The sequence below is a fragment of the Corvus kubaryi genome, unplaced genomic scaffold, assembly GCF_017639235.1.
Source record: "Corvus kubaryi isolate FWS band 111438036 unplaced genomic scaffold, C.kubaryi_AGA036_p1.0 37357, whole genome shotgun sequence".
Lineage (NCBI taxonomy): Eukaryota > Metazoa > Chordata > Aves > Passeriformes > Corvidae > Corvus > Corvus kubaryi.
Window position 1 is genome coordinate 13,243,056 of NW_024581117.1, and position 21,495 is coordinate 13,264,550.

General features: G+C 41.9%; 1 protein-coding gene across 34 annotated transcripts in view; it reads right to left on the reverse strand.

The window, feature by feature from the left end:
* Positions 1-21,495, reverse strand: part of ANK3 (ankyrin 3) — a 345,762-nt gene that overhangs the window by 113,305 nt on the left and 210,962 nt on the right. For 22 of the 34 annotated variants that reach the window (XM_042033324.1, XM_042033319.1, XM_042033328.1 and 19 more), the window contains exons 6-9: positions 18,346-18,531; positions 17,748-17,771; positions 16,434-16,532; positions 6,290-6,388 (exon numbers count right to left, since the gene is read on the reverse strand). In XM_042033324.1, the coding sequence (XP_041889258.1) occupies positions 6,290-6,388; positions 16,434-16,532; positions 17,748-17,771; positions 18,346-18,531 (408 nt within the window). The remainder of the gene's footprint in view (positions 1-6,289; positions 6,389-16,433; positions 16,533-17,747; positions 17,772-18,345; positions 18,532-21,495) is intronic. The other 12 variants (XM_042033312.1, XM_042033316.1, XM_042033317.1 and 9 more) reach the window with 1 other exon arrangement.

A 21,495-nucleotide genomic window follows, 5' to 3' on the forward strand; every position in this document is an offset into this window, starting at 1 on the left:
ATAACAGGTAGGAATTGTCATGATAAACTTTTCCTGCTGCTCTCACTTAAAACCTGTGTGGTTCTCACTGTGCATGTTCCTGCATTTGAAATAAGGCATATATTTTTGACACAGATGAAGAAAAGATTTGGGTTCAGACTTAACTCCCTTAACTCAGGGAGTCGTTTGTTCCCACAAGATGAATGCAGCTTGGCCCACAATGTTCTTAGTGACACCTCTCAAGTCAATTTTATTGTCATTTTTGCTTCTTCCTGCTATTTCAGCCCATAAGGTACTGGGAAGTGCATCTTGTTAAAACTATACTACACAAATTCCGGATGTATTGCTCAAAACACTGAAGTAAAGACAAAGAGAAAATACACCAAAACCCACAAACTATGCATTTTTCAGCTGAGTTGCAAATGTTTTGCCATAGCTTCACCAGTGTTTAAAATGGGTAATGCATATTTCTTATACCAGCAGTTTCCACAGGTAAAGGCATATCAAGTACTGAGCAGACAAAATATTTGATATGAAAGTATCACCTACAAAAAAACCCAACAACTTGTATGGGAAGGAAAATTGAACCCAGCAAGGATAGGTAACTACAGACCTGTAGGCAGGAGCTAAAGATCATCATGTACATTAGACTGCTTGTTCTTTTTACTTCCTATGATTATCACATTCTTCAGGCACATCAAAGATAGATACTCGAGGAGATCAGGCAAAAAAGTTAGAGACCATTTTCCAGATTTAATGCCTCCCCAACTCATTTCACCAGCATACCATGGTTAGTACATACCATGCTCACACAGAATGAGACACCCTTGATCATCTTCCTGTACCAGTTTAGACCCTTCCAGTCCTCCCAGGGCACAGTGCCCCAACCCTCCGTGGGTATTTCTGGTTGACAAGGTTTCTGTGGCTCAGGAGGAGCAGGCAGTCATGCTTGGCCAGCTGGAGCTCATTCTGGGCCACAGAGGAGTCACTACCACCACATGCATCACGTGTGACACAACATTACAACGCATGTGGGTGCTTGTTGGGACAGCTATCTGCAGCTATTGTTCACAAGATGTCAGGTCTCCCACTGCAAAGAGCAAATACACTCCAAGACAGATAATTTAGCTGCACAGAATTTTTTTCCTGTAGTTTCAAAAGACACTGTCTATTCACTGGTTCAGTTAATTGCTACATGACACTTAGAGCAGGTAAAGAAACGTGCAGAGACAATCTGAAATGCAGATCACAAAGACTTCTTTTTTAAAAAGATCTGAGATTAAAACAGACTGCTCTGAGCTCAGCAAGACTTCACTGACTTTGTCAGGAGATTTTCCAGTTGCTTATTTACTGTTCACATAGACTATACTATGTGAAGCATAAAATATATTACATGTATTAGGAAGCAAACTTGCCTTAATATGATAGTCTGCAATGGCTCAGAAAAACCATTACAAACGATTATGACAATAATCTGCAGATTAAGGACTCTGTAAGTATGCACTGACATGATAAATCATATCATCTGCATTATCTATCCCTCCAGAGAGGCTGAGAGCAGCTCCAGCAAAGCCAAGAGGACAATAGGAGGAGTTCTGATTAGGCACAAGCTTCCCATTAGCACTGCACACCCATCTCTGGGGCTGCTGCCTGCTTTAGCTTTTATTTCAAACACACGCACACACAAATAAATGAGACCTGCTCCCTGTTGAGACTCAGGTACCCGTGCAGCTCCCTGATCTTGTTACACTGGGGTCAAAACTGTCCTGAGACTGAGCCTCCCTGCTGCAGCGTGTTTCCTCACCACCACACGTGGCTTTAAGGGACCCCTGAGCAGCCTGGGTTCAGCACAGAGCAGCCTCCTCATACTCCCCAGCTGCCTCTTCCCTGTCAATGCTCACCCAGGACTCCCCTTGCATCATGGCATCCTCTGGGCTGCCTCCCAAAGCTGTAGCCTCAGTGCCACAGCTCTCACATCAGCGAGCGTCAGCTTCTAACCCAGTCTAAGAGCAATGAAACCAAGCACAACACCCAGTAAAAGCTTTAATGTGATGTAAACATCCACCAGGAGCTTGTCAGAGTTAGAGCCAACTCATGGAGCCTGTCCCTGGCCTTGGCAGGAGCAGCAGACATTCCGTCCCCTGGGCCAGAGGTAACAGCACACGCTCCCAGGGGAGCAGTTACTGCTGCCTCCAGCGTTTATGTGCCCAGCACTGCTGAGTGACTCTCCACACCCAGCCCAGCCCAGCCCACAGGGCTCTGTGTCCCACAGCCCCTCCGTGCTCCACGTCTCCTGAACTGGCACTGCTCACTCCGCTGGCACTGCTGCAAAGTGCCCCTTCTGGGCAGTAGGGCAACAAACGAGGTTTGCTCTCCCTGCACGTGCCCAGCACACTCAGAGTGCCAAGGCAGTGCTATTGTAGTTATTGTATATCTTAATACACATGGTTTTTCTGGAGCAGCTTAGGCATGATCTGATGCATCTTCAAAGAGCACGCCCCACATGTTTTCATGCAGATATGAGTGCTGGGCCTGTTATTTAGCTGCAAAATCAGTAGAATGAAGATTATAAACCCTTACTGTTAATCCAGGCTAAAACTTGCTTGCTGCCTGCTTCAGACACAAATTCACTTTGGCATATACAGTATTAGACAGCCAAAGCAAATCAAGCTAATTTCATCAACTTCTCTAATTAAATTTTACTTTTTAAAGTCTTTTCTGGAAGACAGAAAAAACATAATTAGGGCAACATTCAGTAAACATGTTACATGAGGCATTAACAGGCCTTTGCCCAGAATGTTAGCTAAAAACCAGAATGATTAAAGCTCCCCTGGCAGCACGTAGTTCTTGAGGGGTACGCTCAAGAATTCAGTACCCAGCCCCAAGTACCAGTTGCTAGACATCTCACACACAAAAAAAACAACAGAGAGAAGATGAACAGCTGGTTAAAATAAACAATGCAACATAAACGCGAACTAAAATGGAAAAAAAAGAAGCCACATCTGAGTCTCAAAATAATTTTAACATCATTTTTGGACGAGTCTCACACGTTCTCTTAACTCCCAGCTACAGTGTGCAGGTGTGTAAGGGTATAATGGTGCTCATCAAATCCCAGTCCTAATGAATCCAGAGAAAGCGGGAGCTCCTGGATTACCTCTACAATAATTTAAACAGGATAAGGATTCAGCCCTTCATGTTAACCTTTTGTGCAGTACTTCAGCACTACAGTTTCCTGGACCATCTGTCAGCAGCAAATGCAAATGCTCATGGAAATGACTCAGGAAAAGCAATCATTACCTTAACTTACTTATTACTCAGGAAAGGCTTTATGTGAATTTATCTGTAAAAGGATTCTGTTTGTGAACAATAAAAATAGGCATTATGTGGAGAGTATTCCAGTATCCCATATAGAGAATAGATTGCAGGAACAGACCACAAAATGCCAGCTGAATAGCTAAATCTGTCCCATCTAAGAGTCAGAGTAGCAAATCCTGGCTCTGTTAGTGTTTGGTCAACAACACAAAACAGTATGTTCTGCATTCTCATTTAAAGGTGAAATACAGACATGAAACAGAAGAAACAAAGGCCTAAAAATTTCTGCCTCTGAGCAATAGAAACCAGCGATTTCAAGATCTTTTTTTGTCCTTTCATAAGGGTAAAGAACCTTTGCCATTTACCTTTAAGGAGGTATTTTGTCTTCCATAATCAATCTTCGCATTAAATAAGATCATAATGTCCAAGACAAAAAACTATTTTAACAGGAAAAAAACCCCTGCTTATGTCTTACATACATAGAAATCTGTTCATCTCTTAAAAAAAATAGGAAAAAAGAGAGAGGTCTCACATTTATAAATGTGGTACTAGAAGCCTCACTTATTTTCACATGCAAATCCCACCTGTTATCAAGCTGTGTGTGCATTCAGCACCTGCCCCTCACAGAATACACAAAGCTGGGCTCTGCCTGGGCATCCAGCTGATAAGCAGGACTTGACACATGTATCAGAAAAACCAGCCTCAGCTGCTCTTTGCCTTTCAAGGCACTCAGCAGTGGTGATGCTGTTGTAAAGGATATGACCACAGCTTTTGTCATCCTGTATTTTTGTAGGGCCATTCTATAACTAGGACACTGAAAAGAAGAATAGTGCTTAAAAAAAAATGAAATATCTGCAAAGTTGACATATCTTAATTGTTCAGCCTTGGAAAACAACATTGGGGCAGGTCGGAACAACAGGAGAGACTTAGCAGGAACATGTGTTGTTCCAGCTCAGAGAAATCAATCTTTGCTATTGCACATGACAACCAGGCAGGCACTCCTGAAACAATGCCCTTTTTTCACCCAGCATCACGTTCCTCTCAGCCTTCTATTGCTTTTGGTATTGATTTCTGCACCCTGCTAGTGCTGTTCCCTTTCCTGATCACACAGCTGTGTGAGGCTCTGGAGCCTCCTCAGCAGAGACACCTGGCCACAGCCAGCAAACCCTGCCAGGATGAGTCAGTGCCCGGCGGGAGCACAGCTTCCATCACTCCCTGACTGCCAGGAAACGATGCCTTTGGTAATGCCAGCGAGTGCAACCATGAGTGACACACGTACAGCACAAGCAGCAAAAGTTATGCAAATCTCTTCTGACTTTTGGAGAGGATGGGTGTCTGGGGAAACAGGCAGTCTCTGGGGGAAGCCAGAAAAAACAAACCACTGCTTCATGAACCACAGTCATCCCTGCCTTTGCCTCACTGGGAAGCTGTGCCAGACGCAGGAGCTGTTAATGCTTCTGCCCTCTTCCGAGATCCTGTTTCCGTCCCAGCCTGTATTTTTAGTTACATAAATTATCCCAGTGTCTGACCCCGGAGCTTGTGATACAGGAAATGAAACAGAGCACGAATTTTCCTAACTAAAAGAACTAACTTGACTCCAACTATTTGAAGTACTGCTCCCTAATGATTTGGACTGCAGTGGGCCACATAAATACTTGCAGAGGGAAGCAACTAATCCCTCATCAAGTCCCTTTCTCCCTGCTCTGACCAAGTGCACATCTGTCACACCACCAGCATGTGGCCCTCTCCACCACAAGGCAGACTCACAGCCCTCAGCCTGGCAGCCCCTATGTAGCACGGAGGAGGCTGGTACTTTAGTCCAGAAGGTATACCACTGTCCGCATTAGCAATGAAAAGTCATCTCTTCCATGTTCCCCAACTAGAAAAAACTGCAACATTTTAGAAATGGATCATCAGCGACTACAGGTAAAATAGAAGAACTAAGAAAAAACATGTGGAGAGAATGAAGAGATGACAAAATAAATTGACCCAGTTTCTGAATTCGCCAGAGAAAAAAAATACGAATGTGCCTAACAAGCATTGCAGGAAATCTCAGAGACTGCAGAAACACTAGAAAACCAAACAGAAACCCACAAACACAGGAATAACTGTAGAAAAACTATTCTTAGGTTATTAATTTCTTTTGTTTAGAATGCTTCTGAACAGTAGAACTTCTACAGACTAATTCAAAATGGAAAAGGTAGAGGTGATAAATTAATATTTCAAGAAAACTACAATTGTCAAAAAGTTACTGGGACAGTTCTTTAGAGTTACCTCGAGCACACAGGAGCGTGTTGCAAAGACTGCCCTGACCAGAGCACCACTGGTTCCAGGTTTACTTCCAAACATTAGAACTATTTGTTTTTTTCTCTCCTTTCTGCTTTGTAAGTAAATAAAATATCCCTGGTTTGGTTGGGTTATAACTACAGCAATCAGGCATGACCATATGCATTGAGTTTCTAAGTCATTCAGGGCACTGAGTTAGGTGTCAGCCTGATGGAAACCATCCCTGTGCCCGACACACAGGCTGACAAATCCCAGCCAGCAGCCAAGCACCTCTCACACAGAGCCTGAGCTGCAGGAGGCTCATCAGCCACACCCAGCTCTGTGACACAGCTTGTGGATAGTGAAAGGCAAACACGTTGTGGCTCAAAATTACCCTGCTAGCATTCAAATTCTGAAATATCTGACTTGAATTCTCATCTCTTAGTGTTTTCCTGTACATCCACACCCAAGCAGATAGAAGTGGCTCCTAATTAAATACTGGAAAGGGAACATAGAAAATGGTTGGCTCTGAACTTTGCCATACTTGGTATTTCACACACTGCTGCAAGAGATGTAAGATGTTAGTATCCTACTGCAATCATTTCATAAAAAATAAATGCAGTGCAGCTGTACTAGCCTGCCAGGAAGATGAATGATTTAAGCCCTGCAGCAACACACAGGTCAGAGGCAATAATTCCACACAGTCACTCACAGCACTCACACTTGAGCTTACCCTTGTTTTGGCATCAATTTTAGCTCCTCGATCAAGTAGGAGTTTGACCATATTTGCGTTTCCCCTTTTTGATGCAACATGCAACGGCGTGATATCATTCTGTGGAAGAAAAAACCATGAAAATAAATATGCATATGTCTGTCTTTCATTACTTCCATTTTTGGTTTGCTCACAGAATGAAATATGCCCAGTTTGCTAAAACATAACACCATTTGTTTCCCTGGGAGCACGAAAGCAAACGGAAGCTGTGTTCAACCACACATGTGAATTACTGGCCTGACACCTAAACATGCACATGGTGAAGAAAAAAATCAAGTTGTGGTTAGAGTTATAAGATGGCATGGCTGTGTCTCAGCTCATGACTTTTGCTTAAGGGTTAAACTTATGCGATTTTACTGAATCCTAGCAATTTAATCCAGCTGTGGTTGTTTCTGAGCATGTAGTGATAAGGATTCATACCTCAACTTCTTTGGCCTCATAGGAGTCATAGGAAAATTACTAAAACCATTATATCTGTAGATCTCATTCAAAAATAATGAGATGCCAAAGCTACTTATTTCTGAACATTATCAGCGAACTCTGAAAGCCTGGCGAGCACCTTCCTTTCAGTTCCACCGTTAATTTTGCCTACCCAATTTGTTCCTGTAATGGATGTAACACCATGCTTGAAGTGGGGCTGCAGAGGGGTGTGTGTGGCTCCCTGAGCAGTGCCTGGCAGGCCGGCACAGGCAGGGATGCTGCACATCGAGGACAGTTACATAACCAACGCGTGCGCACACAGGGGCGCTTCTTTAACGAGATGCAGCCAGGACGTCTCTTCATGCTCTGATGAATCCTTTATCCTGTGGCCTATGAAGGCCATGTCCTGTATATATTTGATCATATGGAGCCAAGTAAAAATAAAAGGATCTAAATAGAGCACGCAGGCAGTGTACGCAGACAAACAGAATTGTAAAGGACGTGTTCCTGTGCGTTCGGGGGCAGCACAAACAGCTGGCTGCGTAAAGGCAGCATCCCCGGGACCCAGCAGAAAGCAGCACAGGCAGTGAGCATGTGTCCCGTGGCTGAATGAGTCAGAAAGGCACCCTGAGCAGCTGGGGAGAGGTACATGTGTCTGACCTGGCTAAGAGTGCTCACCAGTGCTTCCTCAGAACTGCAGGTGAGTGGAGTGATAGAGAACTAGCTCGGAGAAAAGATCCCCTCTCAGATGTGACAAGCTGACTCACAGCCTAATCACAACACCAAGTACCTCATGCAGTTGCTACATCTTCATTTACACAAAATTTCACTATGAAGCTAATTCACAGATACTAGAAAGTACTAATTAATATTATTACAGAGGTAAAATACATGTTAGCAAGGTTAAATGACAGAGATTCTTTCTACAATATTCATGATCATTAGAGTATCAAAGTGATGACTGTGCCAGGGTAGCTTCTCATTCCTTTAAAAAATGAAGTAAAGCAAAAAGATGCTTAGCACATTAAACAGAAAGTGCAGCATGTCTGGTCCTTTCAGGGAGGTAAAACTGTGTGATCACTTAAATTTTCTGTGAGTTGGTTTGACCGGGAGTTGACATTGGATATAATATGGGGTCACTACATTACTGTATCAGTCACAAAGAGGACAGAAAAAGAGAAGAGAAAAACAATTATGTGGAAATACTTTCTGCTTTTTCTCTCTTCCCAGGAGGAAAGATGTTACTAAGGTCAGAGAGAGAGATGAATTTTACTTTCCTGAGGAAAAAAACAGTGAATGAAAGAACTTTTGTGTCTTCAAGTAGAGAGTACTGCAGGTAATTTAGATTAAAGGAACACCTTTTTCCACTTGCTGATGTTGATGGGCAAAGAGGTTAACTCAGCCTAATAAAACCTCGTGCCCTGTTAATACATCCAAATAATTTAGTACTAATAATTTACTGCCTCATACACAGACAAGAAAAGCCTTTTCCAAGCATTAAGAAAGAAATGGAGGAGGAAGGGACAGCATTACGAAAGGCAGGACAAATTACCTATTACAAATCTGGTTCTCATTCATTTCAACACTAAGCTGAATCTAGTGCAGCACAGGGGAGAGCATAACCACATAAGAACGTGCACTTTGGATCTAATTATTTGCCAGTCAAAGCTCCTGTTGCCATAAATGAAGGAAAGTTGATTCTGGAATAGATGGATGAGTGCTGGCAAATACAAACCTCAAAATTAAGAGATGATTTCCACTTAGCAATTAAGGGTTAGGTCACATTGTTTCCTTGCAACAGGAGAAAAAAACGCTAAAAATATCCACTTTCAGGTTCAAAACCAAGTCATGTTCAAACAACATTCATATTTCTGGGTTGCTACCAAAACCATTAGGACAGCATAATTCTCTCCCAGCTTCTGACAGGGATGATCACCCTGGCTGGAAATGTGGGGAAATTCTCCAGCACCAAAGGACTGAGCTCCCCTGTGCAAGCTGGAGAGCTAGGCATCCATCATTGCTCTACGTGATCACCTGCCCTTACAAAAAACATATAAATTTAATGTCTTTAGCATCTTGAAACCTGGAGTCACATTTGGCTGAAAATAGGCAGCAAGTTCACACTACAGAGAGATGGATGGAGAAAGGATGTGATCACTCCAGAAACAGTTTGTGAGGAAAACTAACTACACACAGCCTCCCTGAAATACTTAACAGAGCAGGAGAAATCAAGCAAATTAAACTCTATGTGTCCAGTGTAATATCTGTCCTTATGAATGACCAAACAGCTCCTCTTCCCTGGGAAAGAGCACTCATTCCTTTGGAAGGAGTTTGCAGTTTTCGTTGTACTTAACTAACCTGATCATACAGTTCATAAAAAAAATTAAGACACAAAGGATTAAAAACACTTTTAGCCTTTTTCCCCCTTAACATCTCAGGAAAACACTGTGAGGAAATGAAGGGGAAAAAAGAGAAGGGGCAAGTCTCAATTCAGAATTTAATTTTGCCATTTAGGTATTTAAGCTTTCACTGGTAGCAAAGAATGTGAAGTAATAATTCTGCTGGATGAGAGTTCTCACTCCAAACAGATGGAGAGATGAATTATGTGAATGCTTAAATAATTGTGCACTGATGTTTAGGCCAAGCAGCTTGTCTTTGGTCAATACTGTGTTGTATCAAGCCTTAAAGAATCACAGCTAAAGGTTACATATGTATGGTCCTCCCCCATCTCTCATCTCACAACTAAGAATGTGAACTGAGAAGTGAATAAACCTCAGACAATACTATCATTAATTTTTCTGATGACAAAACATAAAGCAAGGAACTCAAAATGGGAGTTATTTGTACTTGTCACAAGAAACAAGAGATAAAAAAAGCTTCATAATATGTGCAACTTTGGTGTTGTTTATTAACAGTAAAACTGTGGTGTCAGCAAACAAAATAGCCACCAAATGTTAGGTTCTGAATTCTTCAGTGTATCAACAGCATCTGCTGTCTTTTCAGTCTATTTTTATCTGTTTGATCTTCTATAAATTTCTCCCTTTGTTCTGAAGATAGAATAGTAAATCAGGAAAATTTTGAAGATGTTTTCCTGCAGTAATAAAGCTGAAATGCCTTCCAAAAGTTGCCATTAAGAGATGTGGTTCAGATCTAGAATTCCTGCTGGAATGCTGCTTGCCCTTGCTGCGGAAATATCAGATGCTGGGCAACGTTTCAGGCAGACCCCTCGACACCGAGGTCCAATCTGTGAGTTAACGAATTCTGCAGGGACTATGAGGCATCACTTGTGAGAATGGCAAGCTAAAACTATGCAATAAATGCTCACAGGATTATCAACTAGAACATAACCCTTCCTCTCCTTCTTGGCAGATTTCCTGGGGCAGATGACTTGAAGTACCCTGAAACTGTACATAGCCCAAAATGCCATGGATTAGGTGCATGCAACTTTTTCTACACTTCATACGCTTCACAACATCGTGGGTGGTGGTTTTCCCTTTGTCTCCATGCACTGCCTGCTGCAGCCCACCACCCCTCACAGAGGGCTCGTGCCTTCCTCCAGAGCCACACAACATCCACAAATACAATGGGTGAAGAGCGACCTGCTTTTAGTCAGTGGCCTTTGCCTGTGCCTGATCAGAGGGAACACTAAGCCTTTCCAGCTGCAGCTCTCTATCTACAGCGCTTCACAAGAAAATTCAAAAACCTTTGAGTTATCTTGTGTTGAGAAATGAGCCACCTAACATTTCCCATCTGAAATGAGATCAGCTGCCCTCTGACACACGGCGTTATCCGTCACAGGTCGCCACAGCAGTCAGAATCGCTCCTTTCTGCTACACATTAGCAACACGAATGGTTAGGAAGTCAAGGCAAAAATAGGGTTAAGATTGTCAGTGTGCAAAGTAGATCTTATATGGTTATATTTTAATGCATTTAGAAAACCAGCAACTCCCCCTGGTTTCTGGTGTGCTATGCTGTCCTACGGGATCGCCTCTTTCTCCCATCACAGCTGGAGTTTACAAGCACAAGGATAACTAAGAAAAGTAAATGTTTGCACGTACAGCCTCATATTGGGCTCTGAAGTGCACCTTTAAAGGAAGGCACAAAACAAAGGCAAAACCTTTCCTAGTCATGTGCTGCATTGATTTAAATGCTGACTGAGCAGCTGATCACATCAAGACTGTGAAGACTCATTGCCAGTCACATGGACTTGGAATTTATCCTTGCTGCCAGTGAGAGAACTTACCTCCACCTCTGAGCTCTCCTCCCAGCCCCTCAGTGGAGCGCAGCTTTAATCAGAAAAAATTACACTTATCTGATTTCAAATTTCACTTCCTTGCTTTAAAACAAACCAGAAGAGTTTCACCAAAACGAAACTCTCATTTTAATCATTCCAAGATTAACTTGGAATTTAGTAAGATAGCTCTTCTCAATCCTCAACTGAGAGCAGACTCTAGGAAGAGCTTAATATTGGCATAGAATGTGTGAGTAAGACAGAAGCTGAAAAGAGCCAGACTGCTATAACAGAAATTTCTTATACAGTCTGGAAAATCCCTCCAGCACTAGGGGTTTTTAAGGAAAGAGCATAATGGTGGTTGTTGCACACTGGAATTGTCAGCAGAACCACAGCATTGATATTACCACAATTACCAGATCCTGGAGGTATGGGAAGATTGTGGTGTGCAGTTGAAGATTCTCATATGCAACTATGCAGCTACACCAACATGTTGTATGTTAAACACTCAATATCCTCCCCTGTATTTTTCTGCAATTCAGAACTGGAGCTACAACACAGCAGAATCCCTGCAGAGAAGAGTCTTATACTCCAGTAGCAGTTACTGGGATCACGGAGGCTTGTACAGATGTCTCAGAAATTAAAGACAAAAATGCACAATCAGATGCTTTCCAGGAAACCCTATAAGAGTTTATAATTTTCCAGCTTTTTTCCTCCTCTCCTTAATGGCAGTAAGTCTTATACTGTGCTATTTTAGTTCTTGTGTGCTTATATACTTAACTTTCTTCAGGGCTGAGATGTATAAAATGAATTCTAGAAGAAAAGAAGGAAGACTATAGAAAGGGGCTCTTACGGCAAACTACCACTGGGGAAATAAAGATTTTTTTCTCTTATGCCACTGTCACTTAGATATTGCCTGCTCTTTTTGATGGGCTAATGGTGTTCTGCTTCTCAGCCTCAGGGTCATCATTAATGCATGTTGTCCTCACACCAACCTCGAAATTACCAAATCCTTTCCTAACCTTCCAGTAAGCAAACTTTCTGCAGGCAAAGCCCACTCCCAGTGGAACTGAGATCTCCTCTAGGATAAGGAGTGCTGTGTATCAGGAAGGCTGTTCTCAGGGCTGGATGCAGTTTAATGGCACAGTGAGGAGTTCCTGTTTGCTTTGGCAAGAAAGAGAAAGAAACACAAGGAGAGGTCATCTTCACACAGAGGATTCCCTGGCTACCTCCATCTTCTGACTTGCTCAAGTACAGAGTGGATGTGGGGGTCACAGGGGTTTCTTTCAGCTGTTACTCTGGAAGCTGCAGAGAATTTCATCCTTCCTTCCTTTCTAATCACAGTTTCCTTCAGAGACAGGTGGAGCTTCAAAGGCATTTCCTCACCTGGGCTAAACAGATCTTTTCACTGGAAGATCATCTCAGACAGAAGAATGCTACCTGAAAACTCTGTGAACCCCCAAAAGACAACTTTTTCTTAATTATAATTCCCAGTTTATTCAAAACACCTTCAAAATTATTAAAACTCTAGGTAAGACATCAGATACAGTTCGATTTAAAGGCACAAGTGGATGATAAACAATAAAATGATAGGAATTAGTTTTTCCTGTTGAAAAAACTGAAAAAATAGATTCACTTAAAGACATGTGGCTGCCTTTCAGTGTGTAACTGGGATTCATCCACACCTCTCCAGCGTCAAGTGGCACTGTCAGCTAAGAGAATGGTGCCTGGAGTTGTTGCAATCCTTCAAAGCCCAAGTCGTGCCTGAACTTAAGTGTTAATCTGGCTAAGAAAGGAGGCCAACTTCACCCTCAGTTACCCTTTATTATCCTCCTCCACTTCTTTAGCCTCTGTGTGATTGTCTCCCAGCTAAGCAAGAGGGAAATACGGTGATGCAATGAAGTATTCGAAGTATTTTGGAGAAGCACAGCCGGACACATGATAATGTAGTACAGAAAAAGGATGATGAGTAGTCATAAAATGCCTGTTACTCTGCAATGCATGCCCTGCCAGTAATTGTGACAGGTTTTATGTTGAGTTTGAGCCCAAGAAGTCAAGCAATTTGGAATGATTGTTTTTCCTTCGTTACAAAATGGCAAACATCCAGCTGAATAAAGAGATCTTGTTTCACTTGGAATGAAGTTAGGATGGTTCCCAGAGCTGCCTCCTTGTTTATAGGTGGAATAAAGGGCATCACAAGCTGATTTACTGAAATGACTTCCATCCATCCCAATGGGGAGTTTGCTGTGCCATCTTCCCTGCACTTGCAGCAAGGCAAGAGAAGAAAGCACAGATAAAGAAGTGCTAATGCAGCTCAAGGGAAGAGCTGACATGACATCAGTCACTCGGCCTGCAGGAGTGCAAACCTGTAAAAGTAGGTACATTTCCAACCCCCAGCCTCTACAGTCAGCAGGTACACAGGCTGGCAGGCTGTGGCACCTGTAAGGGCTCCTGGAGCTGTGCCTGTCTCCTAGCTGTGGTGAAAGAGGGACCAAGGGAGTACGTGACAGCTGAGAGGCAGGCAGGTGTGTACCGGTGGGGCTGAGGGAGCAGCTGCTGCTGAGTATCTCTGGGGACATCCTTTACTTACAGTACAGCACCACTGCTCACCTCCTGCCACACACCGAGAGTCATCAGCAAGCTCATCTCTTTCCTTGCCTTCGCTGCTGGAACCTCTTTCTTCCCTCAGGACTCTTGGAAACACACTGAAAACAGCAGCTGAGGAGATCTCCTTTGCCACAGGCCTGCCCTCCTTTCTCTACATCCTTTCACCAGCTCTTCTTCTCACCTTGGCCTTAAGGCTCAGAGCTCTGCCTTCATCCTACACATCCATTCACATTTTCTCCACCTTTCTCCGCCCTGACTACACTGATGGTGGCAGCCGGCTACTTGTCCTGCCCTCACACATCTGTCTTCACATTGCCCCCTCACACAAGTTTCTTCTGTTACCATAATCCTCTCCTCTTGTTCAAATCTCTCCCCAGAATTCCTACTTTCCTGAAGAGTCTGAACATAAATTGAGAGATAGACAAGTAGTGTTGATTTGTCTTTATTTAATAAGAACAAAGGAAAAATGGTGGTTTGTGAAAGCACAAAGTACATCTGACACCCCATCTTAGAAGTCTGCCCTTTGCACTTCTGAAAGCTACAGTACATACGGTAATATTTTATTTGGGTTATGGCCCTCCCATATCTTTGCTCTGTTGCTCATCTCATATTGTCAGCAACTCAAGTAAGAGTCTTTCTCCAGAGGGAAAGACAGCACACTGTGGACAGTGCTTACAGAAATTTAAACAAGGGGCAGTGAGGTGGCAATGAGCAGGATGTACCCGTGGGTCAGTTTCAGTACCTGTTTTGCAATTTGGGTAATCGAAGATCAAGCAAGGGCTCTGCTACTTGGTGCTGATAATTGCATGTCCTATTGCCTGTTTGCCTACAAATCCACTGCTCTACCAGAACCTAACCCATCTCTCTGTGCAGCACCTTCTTCCCCCACAGCCTGATAAGCACTAAAGAACAAAATTCGACTCCATATTACTGCTATTTATCCTGCAATTCTTTCTGTCACAACAACTTTATCTGGATTTGCAACTGCAAAGAGAGAGAGATGAGCACTCCCTCTCTCTCTGGATGCCCCTGCCCCATATCACAAGCACAAACAGGTGCTCAGTGCTCCCTGAGCCACAGCCTCAGCCCACCGCTCCTTCAGGCTGATGTCACTGCATCCGCACTTCCCCAGCTACCCCAGAATTCCGTCTCCCTCTGATGATAACAACAAATGGAGGCAAAAATTAGAATGTCCAGATCTTGAAGGGGAGGCAAGAACAGCCTTATTACTTTGGAGGTACTCTCCGTAAGTGCCCCTAATCCAAAACAGAGCTGCTGAAGCCTAAGACTTATTATTTTATTAAAACAAGCACAGGCAGATGGTATTTAGAGCACTGGTACTAAAGCTGCTAATTGCGAATGTAGTAGCATTGCTAATCCCTAATCTTGTTTCTGAGTGGGAAAGAGTTGACCCAAGACCCCATTTGTCTTCCTTGCTTCTGTGATTAGGGCTCATCAAATACTCAATGCCAAAGCTTAGGATGGTATGAAATGCCTTAATGCTCTAATTGGGTCAGTTAAAGGACTTGGAAATCAGAGGTCAATGTTATCAGTGAAAACAAAGCAATGGGTTTGCAGTGCTTGTCATAAAAACTTTGCTGCATGTAAGTATGTTCCTTAACTACAGAAGCATTCCAGTTTTTACCTATATAATCTATTTGCAGTAAAATACTGCAAATTCACTTTTCCCTTTGTGCAAATGCTGTAAGCAGTGTCATAGTACTTTTCCTCTTGCAAAAGTAATAAACGTAACACATGATCAAAATCTCAGAAGAGGAGCTGCTGGATTATCCATGTGACATAATTCCCCTCATAAATATAATCTTGAATTTATATTGGCTTTTTTGTTTACTTTTTCTAGTTTAATTGAAAGATTGCTCCAGAATCTCATTTGTTATATTTAATATTCATTATCAAGCAATTATTAATTAAATGACATTAATTACTAAGATCTAATAGGAAATACCTAAATTTCTAGACAACCTTTATTCATGGCCAATTTATGCCTATTTACTCTTACATCAGCATTTGCCTTCACTTTGAATGCCTCTTGTTCCCTTGATTTTATCTCCCTATTGTCCTGGATCACTACCACATCTCTTCCCTGGCTCTGCTTTGGCAAGGTTTGGTGAGCCAAAGCCTTGCACAGCCTCAGTTTGTTTTGTTTGGGGGTTTATTTATTTATTTGGTCTCATGCCTGGCACCACAATCTTTCCTTGCCCTTCATATTGCAGCCCTATTCTTTGTGCTGTATCCCTATCCATGTAAGTTTTGGTTTTCCCCCTGCTCTTCCAACTCTATTTAACTTCCCTCTAACATTTCCTGTCTTTCTCCTGCTTACATTATGGACTCTGCTTCTAGATCTCGTTTCATTTCCTACTTGTCCAGTTTCTCAGATTTCCTTTGTGAACCACCTGGCTCTCGTGAAGGTGAAGGCAGTGATGATGCAGTGAAGGCACAGATGCTTTATTCACCACTACACCTGCACCTGATGTTCACTGGAAGCAACTGCACCGTGAGGGGAATTCAGCAGGGACACATCACTCCTGCCACATGTTACAGCTACAGGTGGAAGCATTCGTGTCACTGGATCCCAGCCCACCTTTTGCTGCTGTGAAAATAGCAGCTCCTTTTGATTAAAACAGAAGTTTTCAGAGGTGAGGTCTCGAGCTCAGGTTTGGTTCAGCAGCCCAGGGAAAGCCCCTTTACACCAGGTGGTGACAGAACCAGCTCAGCCAGGTCAGGCCCCTTGGCTGGTGAGAGTGATGTGCCTCTCACACCTCTGTGCAAAAGCTGTTGCCATGTGGGGATGAAGCAAATGAAGCACAACCCAGACTCCACACTTACCCTTGCAGTGAAGTCCACAGCAGCACCCCGATTTAACAGCAACGTGGCTACATTGATATTCCCATAGTGAGCAGCTATGTGGAGGGGAGTGAACCCACTCTGCAAAAAAACAAAACAAAACACAACCAATAGAAACTTTTTGTTAAACATCGCACTAGTATTCCACATTTCATAGCACATCACTGACAAAAGCTAGTAATAGGAGTCTGCTGCAAGTCACCACTCCAATTCTGTACTAGTTTTCACTCACTGATGTTTATTTATAGTATCTCAGGGAATCTAAATAAAATCACAGTGCTATGCAGGAGGAAAAAAAATTAACATAATTATTCTAGAAGATAAAAAGTTGAATAAAACTTTCAGTTATTCCAGAAAAATAGCAGCAAAACATTTGAGTATTAAAGACTTTTATAAGAAATTAGCTTCTAACTAGAAATATATAGTTATTGGTATTATGTCAGTCTTGCAAGTTAAATCTCTTAGAGATTCTTCGCAGAAGTTCAAATACAAGTCATTTAATGATATTTGCTAACTGGTTTTTATAAATTCAAAGTAGATGCAAATGAAAATAACATCAAAGACTATCTTAAATTATTAATATGGGTTGGGTTTTTTTCTTTTCCTAGGGTTAGCACCATAAAGATCAGTCTCCCACTGTGGGCAATCACACTGGGTTATGTTCAGACACCACGAGTTACCACCCTAATTAAAAGATGTCTTACTGATAAAATTACTTCAGCAACTGATTTTCATATTTAAGTAGTTTTACTTCCTTTTAAAATAATGCTAAAACATGCAGCAATTCCATCAGTCCTGCAAAGTATGAAACCTTATGGGAACTAGATGCATTTCTAAATTGTTAGCAAGCCATGCTAGCTGCCACTGCCTTGCTTTGGGAGTTTTGCAGCTATAAAACCACTCTCAGATCATTCTATTTGCTGACACCATCAAGGTAAGTGTCATGCAGAAGCCTAGAATCAGACCTGGATGCACAACATGACAGGGTTGTCTGCAGCTCTTAACACATCTGATAAACACGTGCTCCATGAGAATCCCTGAAAACTCCATCTCATACAATACGGCCCTTTTATGACGGCACTCAGTTCCCAAGAATGCTTCGCTCTTACTTTTAAACCCTAGTTTCAGCTGCAGAAAGCCCTGGTCTCTAAACTACAGTCTTCTCTAGCACATGCTACTTCATTTCATCTAAAGCAGGTGTCTATCCTATAATAGGCGATGCAGACAGGAGGGGGAAATGATGCAGCAGCACTAAGTCATGGAGGAGTGATGATGCATATATATATTTATATATACCTCTGTTGTTCTATTCACCATCATCTAGGTTAACACATTTGGAAGCAAAGAGGGGGAAAAAATGAACGGTTAGTCCACCACTGGTGACATGGATGCGGAAAGCTTCATGATGGCTGCGTGGCATGGCAGCTCGGGTGGCAGCACGCCCGGCACACACGGGAAGCTCCACGGGGGGAAGCCGAAGGAGCGAGTACTTTGAGTGCTAATTGTTACATGTTTACCAAAGTTCTCCAAGTAGCAGTTGCACAGACAACTGACTTTATTGCAGTATGACTTTACCAAATGACTTTACTGTACAGTACCTACAGCTCACCACTGCTTTCAGGAGTGGCTTTTGTTTCCAAGAGAATGATTCAAATAATATTGTGTTTATTATTTTCCATTTGCAAGGTTTCTACAAGATAAATGAACCCTGATTTAAACAGCAAGGGAACGGGGGAGAAAGAGGCAAAGGAGGCAAATGAAACGTTATTCTTAATCAGGTGCCAGAGGAGAAAGTTCTGTGTAACTGCAGCAAAATAATTCACACCGAGGGAGATCTCCCCTGGATGTGGTCAGCACCTGACAGCATCAGACCTTCTGGCTTTTCCCAACTGACCTTTGACTCCACGTCAGCGTTGTGGTCGTTCTGCAGGAGCAGAGCCGCCGCCTTCGTGTCGTCCTTGCGAGCCGCGATGTGAAGGGCAGGAAGGCGGACTTTTCCCTTCGTGTCATTTTCCAGCAGCAGGGAAACCACCTGGTCATGGCCTTGCTGCAAAGCTACTGCCAAAGGTGTGAAACCATCCTGCAACACACAACGGGCACCATCAACGTGTGTTCCAAACCTTTCGTGGGGAGGAAAGGGGAAGCGAAGAGATCTCAGCGTTAGGAACAGAGCTGGCTCAAACTCAACCAAGCGTAACATGGTGCAAGTTAAAAGCAGCCTGCAACGACCCTGAGATTGGAATAAAGTGTTGGTGAACAAGGTTTCAAATACTCAAAACACCTTTCTGGCACTCCAGACACAACATAAAATTGTAAGACACAAATGACTGAGACTCGAGGAAAAAAAAAGCGTGAAATTACTCACAAATTCACAGTTAATTATACAGATACTTATTTATGTAAGTGCTTAATTATATAAAAATGTATAAAAAGCCAGAATATTAAAATTACAATTGCTAATGATGTCTTCATAGTAAATTATCATCCATTCCTTACAGATTATAATCTACATTTTTATAATTATTTAAAAAAAACTCCAAACAACTAAACAAACCAAAACAAACAAAACACTTGAGCTCTATCCTCTAATATATTTTATATGTGGGTTTAAAATATAATAATTGATTAAGAATACCACATTCTTCTAGTGTACTGATGTTCTGCTACAATTTTTGTTTATGAAAATTTATATAATTTGACAGACAATCCTCTTACAAGAAATAGTTATTTCCTTTCAGATTTGCTAATAACCAAATCAATGGAGAATAAAAAACCTGAAAAACAGAAGGTTTTTATTTAACAGATTTTAGAGCAGATTCCTCAAACACATAAAAAGTACAATCTGGGATTTATAATTTTATGTCTTTAATTTTAATTTTATTTTACGGATTCTTAGAAAACTAAAGAATGAAGGAGTCGTCATTTATGCTCCTTTCCAAACATTTGTCATTGCAACCCAGGAGCACATCCATCTTTACCCACAATAATACCCATAAATCAGTCCAAAAAATCACAAAGGAAAAATACTTGGGATATTTATTTATTCCATTTGTCTCCTGATGAATATATCCAAAGTCTGTATCACCAAACCTCATTGCAGCTTAGCAAGCAAACGCATTCTTTCACTTTTCGACTACTGCTGTCATGGTGAAACCATGTAACTGTGAAATAAAAGTTCAGCAGTGACAGAGAAAGGTAGATCCTCACTCTATGTCAACAGTGCAGAGTCGAAGTGTTAACTTTTTAACTTTAGGAATGAAAAGTTATGTTTTCAGTAACAAATTTCTCTCTCTAACTTCAAAATAAAGAACACCTCTATTTAGGATGAGAAACAGGAGGGGTTCTGAAAAAGAGTGTTTTCAAAATTTTTGAGGGGAAGAAAACCCAAGAAAATCACTGAAATTCCTGGGTCCTAACAAGCAAGGTCCACCCCCCAGCCCGAGGAGTTTTATGCTCATTTACCCAGGTTTCCCTGCTGCCTGCATCTCCCAGCACCGGGGCAGGCTCTGGGCTGCAGTCCCAGGCCACGAGCAGCTCCTGGGGTCAAACAGCCACGGGCAGAGGGGCACGGGGTGTGAAAGATGCTTGTCAGTCCTGACGGCCAAAAACCCTCGCTGAGCATCCCCACAAGAGGGCTCTGGCAATACTGCTCTGCTGTACCTGCAGAAATGGGGGCTCTTGCCTGGAGAAACTGGAGTTTTTGGCTTCCTGCTCTATTTACACATCAGAAAATTCAGCCACTTCACAGAAAGGTGGTGTAGACACCTACAATGTCTTTTCTTACAGGAAATAGAACCAACTGTTTTCCTTTAATTAGATTAAAACACCATGATTAAATAGTTAATTTTAAAGAATATTTAGCTAAGTGGCAATCCTTTAGTTACAAAAGTTTTTGCACTTAGAATGATAGAGAGAAATTGGATTTACATGAAAACCTGTACCAAGAGAGAAAGTAAGAAAGAACCCATGAACAACTATCTCAAACAAGGAAGGCAATAAATGAACCACTGTTATGTAGTCTGGTATCTTCAAAGGAATTCTCATGGATAAAATTAGATTGCACCTTATCATCAAGCTGAGTTGGAAAAAAGCTCAACCTAAACTGACATACAGTGCTCAAGGGAAAAACAATACCAAAGAAAAAGAACCAAGTACCCACTCAAAACTTTTTAAAAAATCTGTTCTCAGAAAATCATACAGTGGCAAGAGTATTTTCAGAATTCAGAACCTGCTGTACATCTCTAGGAGGTCTATGTCTTCTTTCTTTCCAAGTTTTTATAAAGAAGTAGAAATAGTCCTCTGAAAACTAATTTTCAATTAATTTTCCAGATGTAAAGTACTTCATTTTGGTATTTCTTGACTTTCATATCTTTGAGCATTTCCAGAAAGTAGTGTGCACATCTCTAGTTATAACTAACTTTTAGTGATTTCGGAAACACAGTTTCGATCCATTAGCGATTCATTTTTACAGTGTTGACTTCAAAAGAATAAGATTTCCTTTTTACACCATTATACAGTGATACTATGAGGTATAGTGGCAATGAACTAATTGTGCAGTTCATATTTTTCAAAAAGTAGGCCTTTTTCAAATAAGCATTATTTCCTTCACGGAACAGTACTGGTAGAGCAATTAGAATTCAATAAATATTAAAGAGAGCACATCCTGAACTACCTTTTTACATTTTGGTTGCAAAATCCTGGTAATAAGGCAACTGAAAATTCATCAGATTCAACACCTTTCTCAATGCCATACATTTACAACTATTAATATATTTGTTATTTATTTTCCTCACAGGTTGTCTTTTTCGAGTTAGAATTACTTTTTAAAGAAAGAAATATGAAGTGTTCCTCTAGAAAGATCACAGAACACCTTTGAGGGTGGATCCTGTATCTTTCTGTCAGCTTGAAATGCTCTCTGCAGCACCAGGTGGGGTAACCAGGTGCCACAGGGAGGGTATCAACTCAGTAATGAAGCAACTCAGGAAATGCCCCAAACCCCAAGTAACCCTGGGTTCTCTCTGATATCCCAGTGCTGGCCCAAAGC